The 21,127-nt window shown below is 37.4% G+C and overlaps 2 protein-coding genes across 5 annotated transcripts; both read left to right on the forward strand.

The window, feature by feature from the left end:
- Positions 1-1,195: 1,195 nt before the first annotated feature.
- On the forward strand, positions 1,196-14,603 carry mtmr8 (myotubularin related protein 8). The gene is made up of 14 exons (XM_067439219.1): positions 1,196-1,356; positions 3,987-4,109; positions 4,572-4,734; positions 5,343-5,500; positions 8,375-8,503; positions 10,251-10,385; positions 10,842-10,974; positions 11,119-11,228; positions 11,298-11,423; positions 12,042-12,091; positions 12,334-12,534; positions 12,719-12,847; positions 13,123-13,249; positions 13,336-14,603. The coding sequence occupies exons 1-14, from the start codon at positions 1,333-1,335 to the stop codon at positions 13,627-13,629; spliced, it is 1,902 nt and encodes a 633-aa protein (XP_067295320.1). The 5' UTR covers positions 1,196-1,332; the 3' UTR covers positions 13,630-14,603.
- Positions 14,604-14,927: 324 nt separating this feature from the next.
- On the forward strand, positions 14,928-18,755 carry asb12a (ankyrin repeat and SOCS box-containing 12a). Of its 4 annotated transcripts, none has more exons than XM_067440246.1 (4): positions 14,928-15,030; positions 15,797-16,009; positions 16,095-16,667; positions 17,829-18,755. In XM_067440246.1, the coding sequence occupies exons 2-4, from the start codon at positions 15,820-15,822 to the stop codon at positions 17,981-17,983; spliced, it is 918 nt and encodes a 305-aa protein (XP_067296347.1). In that variant the 5' UTR covers positions 14,928-15,030; positions 15,797-15,819; the 3' UTR covers positions 17,984-18,755. The 4 variants fall into 4 exon arrangements, with proteins under 4 accessions (XP_067296347.1, XP_067296345.1, XP_067296348.1 ...); XM_067440247.1 differs by lacking the exon at positions 14,928-15,030 and adding an exon at positions 15,043-15,621; XM_067440244.1 differs by having other exon boundaries at positions 15,797-16,667.
- The last annotated feature ends 2,372 nt before the right edge of the window (positions 18,756-21,127 follow it).

Consider the following 21,127-nt stretch of genomic DNA (forward strand, 5'->3'; position numbering starts at 1 on the left):
ATTTGAGAGGGAATTTAGCTTAAACTGGGTGAGCTGTATGTTAATGTTCTTCATTAGTGCGCCTGTTATCAGATAACTGAGCCTAAGAGTTTGGAGGTCGTTATGGTGACAATGGGTCAAGTGATGGGGGTCCTCCCCAGCAATTAGACAAATCTGGTTGGGCCACCCTGCAGGAGCAACCCCCCTGTGCTACGTGTGTCTGGATGTAGGCAAGGGTTAATTATGTTTCCAGATATGTTATGGCTTGTCTAGGGGTATTCAATCTTATAGATGCCACAGACAGAACCCCAAATATGATTATACTCGTGTGAGGGACACTAATTTAAATGCAGCTTCATATTTTAATGAATAAAGACCCATATGCAATTAGCTCTCTGTGAAAAAAATACATTATAACATATATTATAATAATATTGTGACATAGGCTACATATGTGTCCTGTACTATTAGCCTATATATTATGTAATGTTTTTTGTATTATATGTAGCTAATATTTTAGGCTATTCATATTTTAATACTTACACACAGAAAAAATAGGGTGTCAAAATTGTACCTTTAGGGGTACAACACCTTGTCGCTGGGGCAGTACCCTTAAAAGAACAACGTTGTACCATTTTTACCACAAAAAGGTTCATAGTAGTACCTTAAGGTACACATTTGTACTCAAAGGTACTAATATGCACCTTTTAGGATTAAAACAGGTACAAAGATGTCCTTTTAAGGGTAGCTACTGCCCCAGCGACAAGCTAAAGGTACAATTTTGACACCCTATGTTTCTGTGTGTAGGCTATTATTATTATTAGTACATTTTTACATTGTTTTTTTGTACATTGTTTTTCAACAAGCCCCCATACACTGAAAACTACTTCTAGTGTCATGTAAAAAGGAAAAGCTAACTTTTGTTAACTTACGTGTCTTGCATTTGTCCCTTTCACGTATATTTTATAGGATATTAAATTCAGAGATGTTGTAGCTAGCTATAAGGCTTTTTGTTACCATTAAATATGTGTTAATAAAATAAGTGGCATAAGTTATTTTTAATGGATATGTTTTTATTTACTACGGACTGTACTTACAGCATGCTTGAGGAATGACTAGTGTTGACGACCCGTCATGCGCGACCTGTAGGCAACTTCAAGCAGGCTACTGAAATCACGTTGCTCTTTGTCTTATCGCGATATCTGCTCCCCGTCAGCTGACATGATTGTAGTCTTCATGTCTGGGAGGAACGCTAGCAACGTATTACGGTTTCCCGAAACAAACATGTTAACCGTTAAACACACAAAAAGCGAAAGTTTAACGTGGACAGTTGGATGATAACCTAATGAAAATATGGAGCACATCATAACGCCAAAGGTAGGTCTGAATCAACAGGTGTACTCTTGTAAAGTTAGCCGATCTCGTGTTATGTCAGACTCTCGATAGGTGTGAAAACATCCATAAGGAAGCGTTTACGTGTTAAAAACGATTCCGAGCTTTAACCTGCTGTTAAATTCATCCAAATGCATTTTAAAGTTGATTGCTGAATGTAAGCCATCATTTTTCAGTTGTCATACGTACAAATTCCACTTGTAGGTTTGTTTGAAGTGAACCTGTAGGCAAACTGAGGGAAACTTGTTTCGAAGTTTGCAATCTTTTAGATGCCATGGACCCCTAAATATGATCATACTCGTTTGAGGGACCCTGTCTTACAATCATCTATTCAGGCATCTGTTCAGGCAATCATTAAAAGGCATCTATTCAGTTTATTGTATAAAAAGACCCAATTTATATACTGTGAAATAATTATATTATAAATATGTCTAAAATATTATTTAGAAAATATTTAAATGTTTATATTAAGATGTTATTTTAAGAAAATATTCTTATATGTTCAAGTAGCATTATATATTTTCCTGCATATACATCTACATGTACTTAATTTACTATTTTATTTACTTATTTTAATCAAATTTTCATTCTTTCTTTATTTTAAATAAAGAAATGTATTTGTTTTAAATAGAAATGTTGCAGTGAAAGAATTCCCCCCTGAAACCCCTAGGGCACAGGATGTAACTGTATATGACGGTAGATCTCAGTCCTATTCATTAAGTATCCCACCTTGTTTAATACACTTGATGCACATAATCTTATTCGTAATTTGCATATCTATGCTGTGCAGTCTGGGTTGCAGTCCAGGACCAGGATTGAGAAGGAATGCTGTAGAAAATATGTTTATTTTGTCACATAACATTAAATAGTCATATGATCGCGCAGTGTGGTTGCAAGCATTGAAATATGATTGCTGCAGCATTGTCTTTTGTGTGTGTTTGAGGGGCATGGAGGGGTCAACTCAAAGGATGTCACATGTCGAATCAGCAGAGCCATCTATATTAGCAGCGAACACCTCTTGTCAGATCTGCTCTTCCCGCTCACATAGAATTATTAGTTTGAATCTTGATCAATTCAAGCCTAATTTGACCGACTCTGGCTTAGCTGGGGCTTTTTCATTTTATGCAGAAACACATGATTTCACCTGTTCACTTTATGGACATAATAGAGATCTCACACCTGACCAGCTTCATTTTGCTATCCTACAGACATGAAGAGATTTTTCGAATCAGTTCCTGTCTGAATAAGATTAGTTCTTGTAAAGTTTATCAAGTATAAATGAGCTAAATACATTAGACTTTGACTCATAAGAAAATGTTCCTTATAGCTGAATTGGCATCTTGGGTGTTTCATTGCTTGTTATTCAGTAACCAAAATGACAAAAGTTCAGAGATGGAACTACAGGATGTGCTGACAGTAGACTTAAGGGGTTCTGTAGGATTTCCTCTCCATTGTGTTAAACATAGTCTGGAAAATGGATTCTGCTCCCTGAGGGGCACATCCAAACCCACCAGACATGATTCTGTCTGCTTTAACCCCTTCAGTCACTGGATAGTGCTTTGTTTATTAAAGGGGGGGTGAAATGCTGTTTCATGCATACTGTGCTTTTTACACTGTTAAAGACTTTGATTCCCATCCTAAACATAGACAAAGTTTCAAAAACTGCGCTACATTTTATTCCTATGGGTGACATCAAGCGACTTCAACGCTTCAGCACAGCATTCTGGGAAGGCAGCGCTGCATTTGAACCGATTTGAACACAGAAATGACGGGAAGCTTCACAATATCGCTTCAGTCGCGTCGCAAAGTGGATTTCCACGCCACTGCTGTCACAGGACTTCACCAAATCATACTAAAGAAGTGTGTTTTTGACGGAGCGGTCCCAGCGATAAAGGTTCGGTCCTGCTTTGAAAGCAGTCGGTGAGTAAAACTGCTTCAAATGTCTATGCTGTTGGCTATCGTTGCGTGAGTAAACATCAGTAAACGACACGATCGCGTGCTTCGTCATTCAGATGCGCTAACGGTTACTCCATTGTTGTTCTCTGTATAACGTTACACTAGTCTGACGTGCAAAACTTTTGCTTGCTACTGCTAAGGTTTAGTCGCATACAATAGTCCATAAACCGAATCATGTCCTCATAAACTGCGAGTAAAGACACACAAATGTTGACAGGCCACTAAATACAGAACATACCACAGAGACGGACGTCCTGCTGTTGCTGTTTCTCCTGTTCAATTGATTTCAGCCTCTGAATGTGTTTCTGGATCATATATTTATTAGCTGAGATCGAAAGCCATGGGTTTCTCCACGCTTGAGGACGTCACCCCTTTGTGCGCATTCGTCATTCTTTAGCTCCGCCCACTCGATACGCCTCCAGGCGCTATGTTTTTTCCGGAAAGACTTGGTACAGCCTATATTTCTTTTATAAATATAATAAAACTAAAGACTTTTCAGAGATATGAAGGATGCAATACTACTCTATAGGTACTCAAGATTGACATGAGATTGACTGAAACTGAGTGTTTCACCCCCCCCCCCCCCCCCCCCCTTTAACAGAAGACCATTGAGTCAATAATTCTGTGCTAATGCTTTCCTTACTGGAATTTTTTTGCAGGTGTTGTATGTGAAACTACTGAACAGGTACACCGAAAAGTCATCAGTTCTGGGCACTCTTTACTTGACCGCTACTCACCTTATCTATGTGGAACAAACCAACAACACACGCAAAGAAACATGGGTAATGAGGACAGTGGGAGCAGAATGTGTTATAGGCTGTATCTGAAATCGCTTGCTTTCTTAAGTAGGTACATATTTTAAAGAAGTAATATGTTCTATATAGTGTGGATGTGTGTACTACAATTGTAATCTGGATTTACTACATTCGCCATGCTGTCATTATCATGTGACCTACCAGCATCAGTTGCGTCTCTTCACTGACATTCCCGTGGCCTCATGGGATAGTAAAGTGTCCATCATGTGCACACTTTAGAGTCTCACCGGCAGTAGTAGCAGGCCATCCGGGTACTTTTTACTACTCTTATGAGTACTGTTTGTTAACTTGGACATACTACTTGTCAGACACTGTTTCTCGCGTACTATGTAACAGGTGATTTCGGATGCAGCCATGGTCTTCCACCATAGGTTATCTGTTGTTGAGTCTTTTAGAAATGTACATCTAGATATGCCTGTGTGTTTGAAGGTGCTGCATCATCACATTGGATCAGTAGAGAAACTTCCTTTAACCGCTTCTGGTTGTCCACTCCTGATCCGCTGTAAAACCTTCCAGCTGCTTCATCTGCTGTTCCAAAGAGAGAAAGATTGTCAGGACGTCTGTCAATCACTTCTGCGCCTTTCTCAACCAGGTACACACACCACACACATACAAGTTGTTTTGTGCATTGATATGAGCAGTGTTTGTGATTTTTATTTTTATTTTGTTGTTGATTTAAAACAAAAAATATTATTTAATATAAAAAAACACAGTCACGAAATGCTGATGTTGTTAACATGAACAATTTGAGAACAAAGTATCACAACAATAATAATTTGCTTAGTTTGATGTAATGTGAGCCAAGCAATTGTTAGGTTTAGTCATGTTGGTAGTACTATTTATTGTAATGCTTTTTTTCTTAGTTAGTCAGAACAATAGTGGCAGACACGTTACTTACTTGTTCAGAAGACATTTTGCGTTGAAAATTCTTATATTGGTCATAATTCCAAGGCGTAGAACCTGTGATTTCAAACTCCAAAGTACAGTATACACACCGATCCGGTGACTGACATCAAGCCACACATTCTCTTCAAAACATTGCAGGTTTCAAACAGAGATGGCGACAAGGAGGAAAATCTTATTATACTTATTATAAAACGTATTGTACTTATTATAATTTTGGCTAACAGCACTTGCTTAATGAATGTAGTCACAGCAGGGCAGGACTGGGTCAATAGTGACAATTTTGTGTCATTTCAGTCAAAGATGAGGAGCTTTATGCCTTTCTCTATAATCCAAACCAAAATGAGGAGGACAGGAAACGGGGTTGGGAATTCATCAATGTGGCGAACGACTTCAGCAGGATGGGCCTCTCCAATGAATATTGGGAAATCAGCCATCTCAACAAGAACTTTGAGGTAGAAAATTAAACCTACTAAAGCTTCCTTTCATAATAATCAACCAAACTTTTTTTTTTATTCACACACCACCATGAGAAATATGTTTTAGGCAGAACCTAGCAACAGTTTAACACAACACACTACCATTCAAAGTTTGGGGTCAGTAAGATTTTAAAACAAACAAAAAACTTTTATTCTGGAAGGACACTTTTTAAATTGATCAAAGGTGATAGTAAGGACTTGACATTGTTTTTATATTCAGTTAAAAGTCACACAACTGTTTTAAACATTGATAATAATAATAATAAATGTCTTAAGCACCAAATCAGCATATTAGACTGATTTCTGAAGCATCATGTGACACTGAAGACTGGAGTAATGATGCTGAATATTCAGCTTTGTCATCACAGGAATAAATGACTTAATAAAATACTAATTTTTAAAGGTGCCCTAGAATGAAAAATTGAATTAAATGGACATCACATACTGTGAGTCTCAAACACTATTGCCTCCTACTTCTTATGTAAATCTTGTGAATCAAAAACACCACGGAAAAAGAAGTGCTTCTCAACATAAGGCCAACCGTGACGCAAGCGTTGGGGATCATTTATATGCACGCCCCCAACATTTGCATATGTCCGAACATGTGCATTGTCAGGCGGAACTGACGAAGCTCAATCATCAAACGACACTTGAGGATAGCAAAAACGGCAGCTCGGACACACATTATGATCTAGGCTGTGCAGGAGAGGACTTGTCATATGTCAACAGTCATGGTTGAGGTTTATTATATCGGATACAACAACAAATCGCTAGTTTGTTCGGCCCATTTCAAGCAAGCTTCGCTCAGCGTCTTAAACTGAAGAAAGGGGAAACTATTCCTGCAAGCAGTAGGTAGTGATTTTATCCACTTATTGACTAGCTGTTTAAACAATTTCTGATTAAATTGAGGTTTCTTAGAGAGAGCACGTTGTCTAGATGACGCAAGATGATAGTACAGTGAAAATAAGAAACTCAAAGTACCATACAAAACTAAATAGTGTATCTAATGACAAAGGTTAATATTATTATGTATTACAAAAAACAAACGTTGCTTACAGATCGTTCACTCGATCTTTCTAGCAAACGTCACCTTTTCCACCAAGTTAAAACGACACTCATTTGACAAGGCTATTCATTTTGTAAAAATATAAGTTATATATTTATATTTTTGAGTACTGAAGTAGGCCTATAATGTTTTTGCATGCTTGTATTAAAGGGGCACTGTGTAGTATTTTTGCAGTAAAATATCCAAAAACCACTAGGGTGTTGTTATATATTTTGTTCAGTTGAGTACCTACAATATCCCAAATGTTTCCAACTGTTATATATTTGTAAATTGTGAGAAAATTGCTATTTTAACTAAGGACCGGGATGTTTCAGCATAGCGTTTGAGGAAGTCGCTTGTCAATTGCGTCATATCTGCGCTACCCTCGGTTTCGGGTTTTATTTGGCAGGAGCGCTTTACTCTTAGCAGTGTGAACAAGTGAATGCACGGAGTAACGTCATAGCATCATTTTCAAAACACTTAAATGTATCTAATATTATAAACAGAGCTGCATTACCTCATAATAATAACCGGAAGAGCGGATCAGTGCAGGTGCCCGGCGACTGTCCCGTCCCGTCATAATAAAAGTCCCGGTGTTCGCGAGACGTGTGTTTGTTTAACAATCGCTCCAGCAGCTGAGCTCAGCTCCACAACACTCGGTCCTGCTCTGCTTTACACTACAGTAACGTTAATAACCTACCTGATGCATGAACGTGATTTCTGCCTGAGTCCTATTTTCCACCGGCTGTAAGGTGAAGACTACATGTCCCAAGATACTGTGCTCACACTTTGCCTCATCAAACTACGCATTTGTTTTGAATAGGTGCCCTCCAGTGGACGGAAAGTTGCATAGTGCACCTTTCAGAGTACATCACAGTCACTGCGTAGCCTACATTGTGACTAACGTTATATAAACATGCAATATCGTTGACGAAAAAAAACAAGTCTAAAATGTAGACTGAATGACACTTTAAGCAGAACATCTCAAATGGAGATTGCTGAAATGCAGCTTACTTTTTTATCAGTGTTTTCAGATCATCCGTGTGTGTGTGTGCGCGCGCGCGTGCGCGAGAGCGAGCTCGCATGCATATGGTTGCCAGATTGGACATGTTTAGGTAAAACACCTAAAGTATGTGTTCTTTTCACAGAAAAGCTCTGTTTGGGAGATTTAAATGACTGAAATCTGGCAACCACACGAACGCGAGCTCTTCCTCGCGCGCGGATGATCTGAAAACGCCAATAAACAAGTGGTCTGCATTTTATCAATCTCCATTTGAGATGTTCTGCTTAAAGTGTCATTCAGTCGGTCTGTGTTCTGTCAGGACTCACGAGCCGCTTCGCTAAACAACTGGACTGCTGTGAGCTGCTGAAATAAGCCAATCAGAGCAGAGCTCAATATTAATATTCATGACCCTTCCAAATAAGGCAAAAACAGAGCATTACATCCTAGGGACAATTTCTAGGGTTGTAAATGGACCTGTAAAACTGTATCTGGACAATTTTTGCCCTTAAATAAGCCACATACCCTTTATGTAGTAGATATCAGAGAACAATTTAACATATTGTTTCAAATCATTCTAGGCCACCTTTAAATAAATTGTAATGATATTTCACAAAATTACTCTTTTAACGGTTTAATTGATCAAATAAAAGCAGCCTTTGTGAACATAAGAGACTGATCAACAAACCCCAAACTTTTTAACTTAAGTGTTAAATATATTGTGTTATATTATAATAATGCTTTTTAAAGTTTATATTCTGTATTGTGGATTTCTCAAAAATGTCTCCCTCTCTCTATAACACAGATCTGTAGCACTTATCCATCTATCCTTGGACTCCCCAAAAGTGCCAGTGTTGCTATGGTAACAGGCAGTGCCAAGTTTAGGAGTCGAGGGAGATTGCCTGTTCTGTCTTACTATCACAAAGATACAAAGGTATACAAGCACATAGAATGCACTTAAATGCTCCCCACCTAGACAGGATCATAGGCACACTTCTAATGCAAAGGCTTTTTCAAACAGTAGACATCTTAATTATGACAGATGGCCAAATTCTAAGAAAGCATTATATTCTTAACAGATAATGGAGCCCCAAAAATGCACTTCAACAAACTCATCAAATTCAGTTATTGAATAAAAAGTCAAATCTAATGTATAAATTAAATGAATAATTGATGTGTTCCAAATTATTATTCAAGTGACATATCAATAGGATTTTAGTACGATAAGCATTCAGATTTTAGTTGTTCAAAGAAAGTGTTTGTTTTATTTTGTTAAATAGTTTGCCAGGTCTGTTTGGTTAAATGGAAACTCTACTTAAATACTTTGTTCCACATTATTAAGCAAGTCACAGTTCTCATGCAATATGCAGAGGAAGAAAGATCTTTTTTGAAGAAAAAAAGCATGAAATGGTGCAATGTTATACAAAAGGCATGAAAACAACTAAGACTTTGTGACAACTGAAAAGTAAAAACTAAATTTACTGTTTGCAATAATAACTGGGATTATCGAACTATCATAAGATTTGTGAGTAATTTACAGCACAAGAGAACTGTCAGATAAAGGCTTAAGGACATTCTCTGTCAAGAAATGACTTGTATTAAAAGCCACTGTTGAGCAGCGTCTCAAGATCCGCTCCATGCAGGCTGGCAGTTGAGCATGAAGTTGCATTTCAGCCACAAAGAGAAACATTTACATTGGGTGTTGAAATACATGAAGACTCGTTTTTTTATGGTTGGTCAGTGGCCACCACGTTCCAACAAGACTACGACATCAGCAAGGAGCTAACGGGTGATACTGGGAAGTGAGATGGAAAGTCCATTTAGGGTCTCTGAGGATTTCAAAATGACTTCTGCAAGATATGTAGTTTATAACTGGCCATTTTCTGCTATAGTATAAAAGAATGAAAGCCCCTTCTGAAATAAAAGGATTTTCATTCAGGTCAATGCACTGTCCCATGCTGCAAAAAACACCACAGCACTAAAACTGTTTGAAAATGTACAGTATTTCTAAACCCATTGTAAGTGTTTCTCTTTGTGAGCTTTGGTTAGGTGGCTGAAATGCAACTTTATGCACAACTGCCAGCCTGCATGGAGAGGATCTTGAGACTCCAGCAGCTTCAAAATCCTGATGGCTACCAAATACCTTTTGACAAACATGCCTTTATAAGCCTTTATAAGCCATTCTCTTGTGCTGTAAATTACTTACAAATCATTTGGTAGTTTTAAAATCTCCATTTAGTTTTCACACATTCTTAGTTGTTTTCATGCCTTTTGTATAACATTGCACCATTTCATGCTTTTCATCTTCAGAAAGATCTTTCTTCCTCCCCATATTGCATGAGAACTGTGATTTGCTTAATAATGTGGAACACAGCCTTTAAGGAGGGTTTCTATTTACCTAAGAAGACCTGGCAAACTTTAACAAACATGTCTGAGGTTGTTACCAGTTATCTAAAAAGATATGGACAAATAAAACAAACACTTTATATAGTAGATTAAACCTAGATAGAAGGCAGCAAATGCTTTACTAGGCTTTGTCTATTAATCGCATTTTTACAGTTGGCCGTGCACCATGTTGAGGGCATATAAATGCACCATTAGGGTTATACTGGAAAGATGTGAAGTTTTGCAGCTAACAACTTCCTCGTCTGTTCTTTGTATTTTGTTTTACTGTCTTGCAGGCTGCGATCTGTCGCTGCAGTCAGCCTTTGTCGGGTTTGAACTCTCGCTGTGTAGAAGACGAGCAGATGCTTCAGGTCATCAGCCAAGCGAACCCCAACTGCCCTTTTATATATGTAGTGGACACACGGCCTAAGGTGTGATCTTTAACCTTAACCTTTCTATATACATTTGAGGACAACTCCATGATGCGACTTGTAAATGTTTATCTTTAAACATTCAACCCCATCTGCTCTGCAATACATGTAGGAGTCACATAGGTGTCATGTGTAATCTTTCTCCCTCTGACCTTTGACCCCATCTACTCTTCTATTTATGTAATGAACATTTAAAAAATCTGATTAGTTAACCATTACATTCTAGTCATAGTTTATTTTTTGTTTTTAGTTATGCAATGCATTTTTTGTATGTATTGCAGATATTGTAAATACTGCTCTATTTATTTTTGCCCATCTCATGTTTCATCAATATAACTGGACAAACAACGCTGCATTCCTTTCCCTATTGTTGTAGAGCGAAACAACTGTAAGCCATGACCTGATCATCTGGAGCAACATGTGCATATATTTATACTCGTTTTTTGTCTTTGTCAGTTGAATGCAATGGCGAACCGTGCAGCTGGTAAAGGCTATGAGAATGAGGACAATTACTCCAATATCAGGTTTCATTTCCAAGGAATTGAAAACATCCACGTTATGAGAAACAGCCTGCAAAAACTGCTGGAGGGTGAGAGGACAAGCTTTTTCATTTGTACTGGTATATGCAGTATGAACTCTATATAAACTAATTAAGCTTAGTTGAGTGTTGGTTATACCTTTTAAGCCAGTAGTAGATAAAGTGATAGTTGGTTGTACCTTTTTTTCTTTCCAGTGTGCTCTATGAAATCCCCTTCCATGAGTGACTATCTGACAGGTTTGGAGAATTCCGGCTGGCTGAGGCACATCAAATCTGTGATGGATGCAGGCGTGTTCCTCGCCAAGGTACTGACCACCAACACAAATGATCAGCAAGTATTTCTGATTTACTCAGTCATTTTGTTTGTGGTATAGGCTGTCTGTGAAGAGAGGGCGAGCGTGTTGGTACACTGTTCCGATGGATGGGACAGAACGGCTCAGGTGTGCTCTTTGGCTTGCATACTATTGGACCCATACTACAGAACCATTAAAGGCCTCATGGTAATGAGATAGTAACCTATAACCTCTACATTCCACTCATGACACCTATGAATTTTAAGTGCATGCTCACATTTATGTCACTGTTAGGCAGGTCATGGCTTTGCTAATTAAGTCATCAGCTATTTCTGTGTAACCAAAAATATACTGCTGTTCAAAATTTAGTGTTGTAAGATTAAAAAATACAGCAAAACTGTAATATTATGATTACAATTTAAAATGAACTGTTTTCTAAATTTTATAATAAGTAATGTATTCCTGCTATTACAAAGCTTTCAGCATCATTACTCCAGTCTCTAGTGTCATATAATCCTTCAGAAATAATTATAAAATGCTGATTTGGTGCAATACTATGTTGAAAATAGTTTTGTGGAAACCATGATACTTGGTTTGTCAGGATTCTCTGAGGAATAGAAAAATATTTTTTTTTGCTGTGTCTTGCCTCTTTGCTGAAGAAAAGTATTAATTTAGTTCACAAAATCCCAAAACTTTTGAACAGTAGTGTATATTAAAAAGTAAAAAACATAATGAAAAGGTCAAATTATAGCATTTATTATCTTGATTGTGTTCAGTTTGCTAGGGTTAGGGTTAATTCGTCATTTGACTTTTTTATTTTTACAGGTTTTAATAGAAAAGGAGTGGATCTCTTTTGGTCATAAATTCAGTCACAGGTAAAAACTTTCTCTGTTGTTACATGAATTGGTAAATAAAAGTACCACAGCATTTAATAACAACAAATATAAATACTATATAGCAGTATTATTAATATGTTAAATATTGAAATAATAGTGCTAAAATGTGGTGATTACCTTTTGTATGCTATAAGAAGGCTTACTTAATTAATAGTTATCTGTAGTCATTATTGTCAATACGTTTGTGTCAGATTTTGTGACATCATGCGTTTGTGCTCTAGGTGTGGCCATCTAGACACTGACCCCAAGGAAGTGTCTCCAGTGTTCACCCAGTTCCTGGAGTGCGTGTGGCAGCTGTCAGAACAATTTCCCTGTGTGTTTGAGTTCAGTGAACGTTACCTCATAGAAATACACAACCAAGTCTACGCATGCCAGTACGGCAACTTCATCGGCAACTGCCAGAAAGAGCGACTGGAAATGAGGTTGAGGACAGAATTCACATACACACGCATACATTTATGTCTAATAAAAATCAGTCAGCATTTAATGTGTGTGCTTCATAATTAAAAGCAAATATTCTTTATTCTAACAGAAGATAAATCAACCATACTCTTAGTCTTGAATGATTTTAAATGCTTTGCTTCAACATCCTGTGTGGGATTTTAGGTTGCAGGAAAAGACGTTTTCGCTGTGGGCACATCTTCTGGAGAACCAGCATCAGTATCGAAACCCCTTTTACAGACGTACAGTAGAGACTACAGTTCTCAGACCAAGCACTTTACCACTGCACTTCAAGTATGAATACACGCTCTCAAACACATAAACAAAACAGCTTTGCCACTTGTTTCCAGCAAACACAGATGGGTGCAAATGCACAACTTCACACTCTACTGTGCTTACTACAAACAAAAAGATAATGGTGATCTAATACTGCTCAAATACTGTTCGTAAAACCAAATTAATTCATTAGTTGAATAGTTTAGCACCAAAAGCATGGTAAAAAATATACCAATGATGTACTCAATCAAAGGTTTTAATGACGTGCTATATTGTGTAATTGTGTTCCCCAGGTTCTGGTGTGGGATGTATAACCACTATGACAGAGGCATGCACCCAAAACAGTCTGTTCTAGACCGGCTGCTGTCCCTCACACAGAAGCAGGTAGAAGGAGAAAGAACCATGACTGAATTACAGCGAGTAAGTGGGGTTGTGGGAGTTGCAGTTTTTGAGTAGAAAGGTATTTGATTGACATCTCATTGTCTCTCTGTCTCCTCCATTTACAGCAGCTGGCTGTTGCAGATGGAGTTCTCCCTGATCCATCTGGGCCAATCAACACAACTGCAGAACAGAACAGTTCAAATGATAACACCCCCACTGTTCCTGTTGTCCAATCAAATGTAAGCACTGCTCCTTTGATTAATGGCAACACAGAGGAGGCTGGTCCAGGAGCGGGAAAGTGCAATGAGAAAGAAGGGGCAGATCCAGCAGCCACCGAACACGATCTGACCTCCTCTAAGGACAAACCTGTTTCTGTGGAAACAGAACATTCCAAAGAGGAGGTACAAGAATCCTATTGAGTCTCCATAGTAACAGATTGGATATTTTGACTGAAACCCTAAGAACAAATGTCCGGAGTGTTGAAGATATATGCAGTACTGTTTCCTTAATTGAGGCCACCATAATACGGAAAAAGAACATTCACACCAGTTTGTGAATTGGTGTTATTATACATAAGATTGTATATGTGTATTCCTTTACCCCATTATGTCTGTTCTGAACATTCATGAAATGTTCAATACATTTTTGTGGACTTGAGTGCGTTTGTTGGCCTTCAGTCCATGAGGATTGAAGCTATATGCTTTGATCATAGGCAATCAGAAACATTTGTTTTGTTTAAATGCCATTCTGATCAAATTTGACCGTGTTTCATTTGCATTATTTTGTATAATAGACTGTTTTGCAATGTCTTTCTTTTAATCTCTGTAATATGTATAGTACATTTGAAAACCAGACCCTGTTGCTGATTTATTCAGACATAAGCCTCTGGTGTGAGATTCAGGTAGATAAAGGGAACGCACTATTAGAAAATGGGTCATATATAAATTTGTTTTTGTTTTTTGCACAAGGGTGCGGTATTACATTTGTGGTGTTCTATACTATGAGCACTGTTTGTTTTGAATCCAAAGAAACACAGCTGAAATGCTGCTGGTCGAATGCAATAGAATGCCGGATTGCTAAAGCCTAGCTCTGCCAAGCAAATAATGTGATGTACATAAAAAGTTTGATGGGGGACCTTTTAAAATATTACCTTTTGATAAAGCCTTCTGAATACATTTCATATATGGTTTTGCGAAGCAATATTGTTTTTAATTATGTCTACTCAATGTGTAAAATGTGGGAAAGATTTTACAGCATTAGTTCTAGAATTCTTTAATTCTCGAACCCTGGCTGCTGTGGAGAAACAGACAGGTTTTTCTTAAGTGAAAAAAATTCTTTGTTTATTGAGAAGCATTTGTTTACAATAATTACATTATTTGATTAAATTTGAGAAGCAGAAAAAAATCTGTTTATTAAATGTTCAGCAATTGTCAAAAGGGAAATTTGAAATAAGTAATGAGTGCTGTCACTGAAAATGACACTGTTGGTTACATTTATTGTTTTGCTGTGTAATTACTAATTACATAATTTTATACACGCTTTTGATCATTGCACTGTTTTGTACCTCTTTTGTACACCATTACATTTAAATGTATATTTTCTTTAAATAAACAGATTTTAATAAAAAAAAAAAGTGCGTTATTTTAATCGATCATATTATTTGCATTATGTTTTAGGAGAATATTTAACCCATTCATCATCTCACATACAGGAATGTCCCAATCCCAATGGTGGTGTGTGAGCGCACAGCGCCCCTGTGGCCGCCCGCAGAACATCTTCCGCTGCTCGTCGTCAGTGTTTGGCTTATTATTAGCTTGCTGGTGAGTGTCCTTGAGACGAAAACACACTAAAATATCTGCTAAATGGTCATGTTGTATGTTTGTAGTAGTTTACAGCGTTAAAATGTGTTTTTTGACAGCAGGTCAGAGAGAGCGCATCAAACTGTTATTTACAGATAACGTTAACGTTGCTCGAGAGCGAATTTCCTTCCGTATACGCTTAGTAATAACGTTACTCTTAGTTGAGTTTAGTAACGTATGTTACAGCCTTTAAGAATTCCGTTTTGCTTGTGTTTTTGGTGTCATCTCATTTGCTAGCCGGCTAACCGGTCTTGTGTTTGCTTGCTAGTGCTTTAAAGCCAAGCTAATGTTAATCCAAATAAATAAAGTTAATCATGACGAAGCGTTTTAATGCTTTGAACGCTGTCATGCATAATATAGTATAATTATAATTTACTCAATAATAACAATAACATCCCAATGTAAGGATGTGTTGTTATGCCCAACATGTAACGTTAAGGGTTTGTTGTTGTGCACAACTGAACTGAAAGTGCAACACTACGTATTGAAGTGAATGCAATTTATCTTGACTGTTCTGCTGGAAATCTAGCCTAGCCACCAGTGTTGTTTTTGGTAACTAAAACTATTAAACATATATACTTTGTCAGTTTAAATAAATCTGAAATAAAACAAATTATTATGTTAGTGTGATCAGTATGTACTGAAGGACTAAAATAACTAAAACTGAAATAACAAATAAACATTGTCTATGTAGGCAGGTTTACACAAACTTTCTTTTTCTTCACAGTTCTCCACAGTTTATTCTTCTCTATGCTCCAGCTACGGCCAGTGGAAGAGGATGAATCTGCTGCTGAGAGTCTGGAACTGAACCGAGCTGTGGCCGACGATGACCATTTCTTGTTGGCTGAGCTACTGTCACAAGAACGCTACAGAAAGTGCATTAATCAGCAGAGTGGTTGGGGTATCCCAGGTACCCCGTTACGCATGGCTGCGTCCAAAGGTACATGCGTCACCGTTGCACGCACTCGCTGATGTCACATCTGAGTTTTTTGGACACCAAGACGCAGCTGTTTTTTCCCCTGCAGGTCACCTGAGGTGCCTGCAGTTGCTCCTGGCCCATGGGGCAGAGGTGGACCCCCTTGATGTGAAAGCCCAGACTCCTCTTTTCACTGCCGTTTGTGGCCGTTACTTGAGCTGTGTGCTCGCCCTGCTCCGTGCTGGGGCTAATCCGAACGGAAGTCACCTGAACAACAGCTCACCCGTGCTCACCGCCGCCCGAGAGGGTGACCCGGAGATCCTCCGCCAGTTGCTTCAGCACGGGGCAGAGGTCAACGCGAGGTCAAAGGTGACGCTGTGGGCATCTGGGGTTGCTGTGTGCAGTGGACCGCTTTACCTGTCAGCCATATATGGACACTTGGACTGCTTTAAAATGTTGCTGTTATATGGGGCTGATCCGAACTATAACAGCCCGGAAGAGAAGGTGGTCGGCAGGGCCACGCAGCAAAAGACGGTCCTGGAATTGTGTTTGAGGCATGGCTGTGGAGTCGAATACATTCAACTGCTCATTGACTTTGGGGCAAACGTCTACCTGCCGACGCTCATTATAGAGAAGAGCACCAAACAGAATGAAGCTGTTGAGCTGTTGCTGAAAGAGCGAGGTGAGAAAATAGTTTTTAGCAGTATGATGCTTTTTTTCTTTTTAAAAATTCCATCAGTGTTGTTTTTGGTAACCAAAACTATTAAGAATATATACACTGCTTTTATTTCAGTTTTTACTTTTTTACAATTTTACTGCTTTTGTTTTCTTATTGAATATATATATATATTTTTTAATTTATTCCTGTGATGGCAAAGCTTTCCTTCGGAAATCAGTCTAATATGCTGATTTACTGCTCGAGAAAAATTTATTATTATTATTATTATTCAGAGTTATTTGATGCATAGAAAGTTCAAAAGAAAAACATTTATCTGATAGAGTGTTTTTGTATTATTATATACTACCGTTCAAAAATTTGGGGTCAGTAAGAATTTTTTTTTTGGTGGAAATAAATTAAAGAAATAAATGTTTGTATTCAGCAAGGGTAAAAGAGAGACCTTAAATACATTTATAATTTTACAAAAGATTCTGTTTCAAATAAATGCTGTTCTTTTGAACTTTCTATTCATCAAAGATTCCTGAAAACAATGTACACAACTGTTTTCAACATTGATAATAATAATAAATGTCTTGAGCAGCAAATCAGCATATTAGATTGATTTCTGAAGCATAATGTGACACAGGAGACTGTAGGATTAATGATGCTGAAAATTCACATGATTCACAAAATTCAATGCATCACAAGAATAAAATGCTTTTTAAAAGTATATTAAAATAAAAACAACTTTTTATTTATTCTTAATCTAATAAACTTTTGATCGGCACTGTATACATTTTATTCAATTTACATCCGCAAATAAAACATAAATATTAGATAAAGTTTCTCTTTAAAATTTTAAATTAGAATGTTTAAGTTGGATTACTAAAATTACTAAAACTGAAATAAAAATAAATCTCTCTCTCTCTCTCTCTCTCTCTCTCTCTCTCTCTCTCTCTCTCTCTCTCTCTCTCTATATATATATATATATATATATATATATATATATATATATATATATATATATATATATATATATATATATAATATCAAAAACACAAAATTAATTATTTAGAATATAAAAAAGCTTATTTAAAATATTAATGAATACTATAATATTAAAATAACACTGATTGCCATGCACTTTTTAAATAACTGTTTTATTAATCTGTCTTTTTTTAACAGGGTGTCCGAAGACTCTGGCATCTCAGTGTAGATTGGCCATTCGTAGACACCTGATACAGGTGAACAAGATTCACTCTTTGGACACTTTGGAGATTCCACACAGGCTCATCAACTACCTTAAACACAAGTCCATGAGCAGTGTATTGGTTTACTGACAAACCAGAGTATATTCAACTGTGCCTTACTAAAGGACAGACTTAATCCCTCACACATAGATTGGACAGGTAGAACATACAGATATTTAGAGAGAAGGCTCTGTAGTAAATTACATGGACTCAGTTATATGCAATCTCACAGACGGACCGATATACTGCTAACAACCTCGGTTTACATATATGGTGTGTGTTAAACTTTTATTAGGATACTTCTCATGCATTAATTTGCTCAATAGTCATTCAAATTTGTAATATGTTATATGTATGTAATAGAGTTAATGCTCTAGAACTGTTGTCATACAGCCTTGTTCTCTCTTTTCAAGATCATCTGGAGGTTTTCATTTGCCATAGTAAATTGAGCTGTTGTAAATTATTTTTTAATTAGTAACGGCTTGATGAATGATGTAAAATTGTTGGTAACTGTCTTAATATGATGTATAAAATCCATTGTGATGTCCTTCTCTATGAAACCCTTGTTAGAGCAGATGCACTCTATCAACAGATGTCGTATAACCTCCATTGTGAATGTAGAGTCTAATGGAGATCATTCTGTTCATGTGAGGTTCAAGGCTTCAAACTGAACATCGGTTCCGGAGTCTTCATAAAGAATTATGACAGGTATTGAAGTATGTAGTTTAAAGATCGAAACGTGTATCAATCTATGCTAATGGGATATACATATCGGCTTCTGCAAGTGTATTTGACAACATTATTCTGCAATGGATGACATCTGGCTTGTTAATTCATAAAAATGAAGTGCTGTACATCACAATGTTTCTGTTGTTGTTTTTCCTTTAAATTTATGGGGTAATTTGAGGAGCTGGTTTCCATATAGAGAATGGTTTTTATTCACTTCATAAAAATTATTTTTGCACTGATGTGAAAAATCTACATTACTAGCATTTAGCATGGAGGAGCTGAGATAAACATTGCAGAGACTGCTCAAGAAATACAGAAATAAAACAGGGCTTTAAAATCCAATGTTATTTATATACTAGCCTACTATTATAGTATGTATTCATATTTTGAATTAGCTTGTATTTGCCTTTTCTTTGCTCTTTTTAATATTAGTTTAACTTTTAGTAGTTTTAGTGCTTTTGTTTTTTTAATAAATGTTTTTTTTTAAACTTTTTTTCAGTTTAATTTATTTTAGCCGATTTTAATAGTTTTAGTTAACAAACCAGTTTCAAAGGTTTTGATGTCAAAGACCCCCTTTTTAAAGTAAATAAAATAATTACATTTAAATTAAATAATTGGCTTTTATAATCTCATTGTACTAAAACAAACTAATCTGGGCAATATTTATTTTTATTAGGATACTTTTTCTTCTACCCAATACCGTTATTAAAGGGGGGGGGGGGATGCTGTTTCATGCATACTGAGCTTTTTACACTGTTAAAGACTTGGATTCCCATCCTAAACATAGACAAAGTTTCAAAAACAAAGTTTCAAAAACTAAAGTTGGACGTTTGATGGAGTATTTCTGTGTCAAAAATCACAAGTTTCAGAGAGTTTTTTTCGAGTATGGGTCCGCTTGACGTTAATAGAGCAGAAGGTCCTTGTATGGGCCGTACGGGCTCTTCTCCCGGTAGGGTGCGCGCACACGTGACTAGAGCGAGAGAGGAAATGCACGCCCATCAACACCGCGCCGCGCTCCACTTTATTCCTATGGGTGACATCAAGCGACTTCAACGCTTCAGCACAGCATTCCGGGAAGGCAGCGCTGCATTTGAACCGATTTGAACGCAGAAATGATGGGAAGCTTCACAACATCGCTTCAGTCGCGTCACAAAGTTCTCCACCGTTCACTGCTGTCAGGACTTTACCAAATCATACCAAAGAAGTGTGTTTTTGACGGAGCGGTCCCAGCGATAAAGGTTCGGTCCTGCTTTGGAAGCAGCCGGCGAGCTTCCAATAAAACTGCTTCAAATGTCTGTGCTGTTGGCTATCGTTGCGTGAGTAAACACCAGTAAACGACACGATCGCGTGCTTCGTCATTCAAATGCGCTAACGGACTTCATTGTTGTTCTATGTATAACGTTACACTAGTCTGACGTGCAAAACCGTTTTGCTTGCTGCTGCTAAGGTTTAGTCGCATACAATAGTCCATAAACCGAATCATGTCCTCATAAACTGCGAGTAAACACACACAAATGTTGACAGCCCACTAAATACAGTACATACCACAGAGATGGACGTCCTGCTGTTGCTGTTTCTCCTGTTCAATATATTTCAGCCTCTGAATCTGATTCTGGATCATATATCTATAAGCTGAGATCGATAGCCATGGGTTTCTCCACGCTTGAGGACGTCACCGCTTTGCACGGTCGTCATTCTTTAGCTCCGCCCACACGATACGCCTCCAGGCGCTCGTTTTTTTCCGGAAAGACTTGGTACAGCCCATATTTCTTTTATAAATATAATAAAACTAAAGACTTTTCGGAGATATGAAGGATGCAATACTACTCTATAGGTACTCAAGATTAACATGAGCTTGACTGAAACTGAGTGTTTCACCCCCTCTTTAAAGTTAGGCAAAACCCAAAAGATAAACATTTTAATTCAATTCAAATGTATATGTAAATTGCTTTTCATAAAAAAAAAAGTTCAAATTTGGTTAAAAAAACATCAAAAAAGAGAATGTTTTGTGGACAACCTTAAACACAGTTTTTTTTTTTTTTTTTTTTTTTGTGGACCCCCAGATCCCAGTCATGTACAGTGAGGAAAATAAGTATTTGAACACCCTGCAATTTTGCAAGTTCTCCCCCTTGGAAATCATGGAGGGGTCTGAAATTGTCGGTGCATGTCCACTGTGAGAGACATAATCTAAAAAAAAGAAATCCAGAAATCACAATGTATAATTTTTTATTTTTATGATAAAACTGCAAATATGTATTTGAACACCTGAGAAAATAAATGTTAATATTTAGTACAGTAGACTTTGTTTGCAATTAAAGAGGTCAAACATTTCCTGTAATTTTTCACCAGGTTTGCACACACTGCAGGAGGGATTTTGGCCCACTCCTCCACACAGATCTTCTCTAGATCAGTCAGGTTTCTGGCCTGTCACTGAGAAACACAGTTTGAGCTTCCTTCAAAGATTCTCTATTGGGTTTAGGTCTGGAGACTGGCTAGGCCACGCCA

This window comes from Pseudorasbora parva, chromosome 3 (genome assembly GCF_024679245.1).
Source record: "Pseudorasbora parva isolate DD20220531a chromosome 3, ASM2467924v1, whole genome shotgun sequence".
In the NCBI taxonomy this organism is placed as follows: domain Eukaryota; kingdom Metazoa; phylum Chordata; class Actinopteri; order Cypriniformes; family Gobionidae; genus Pseudorasbora; species Pseudorasbora parva.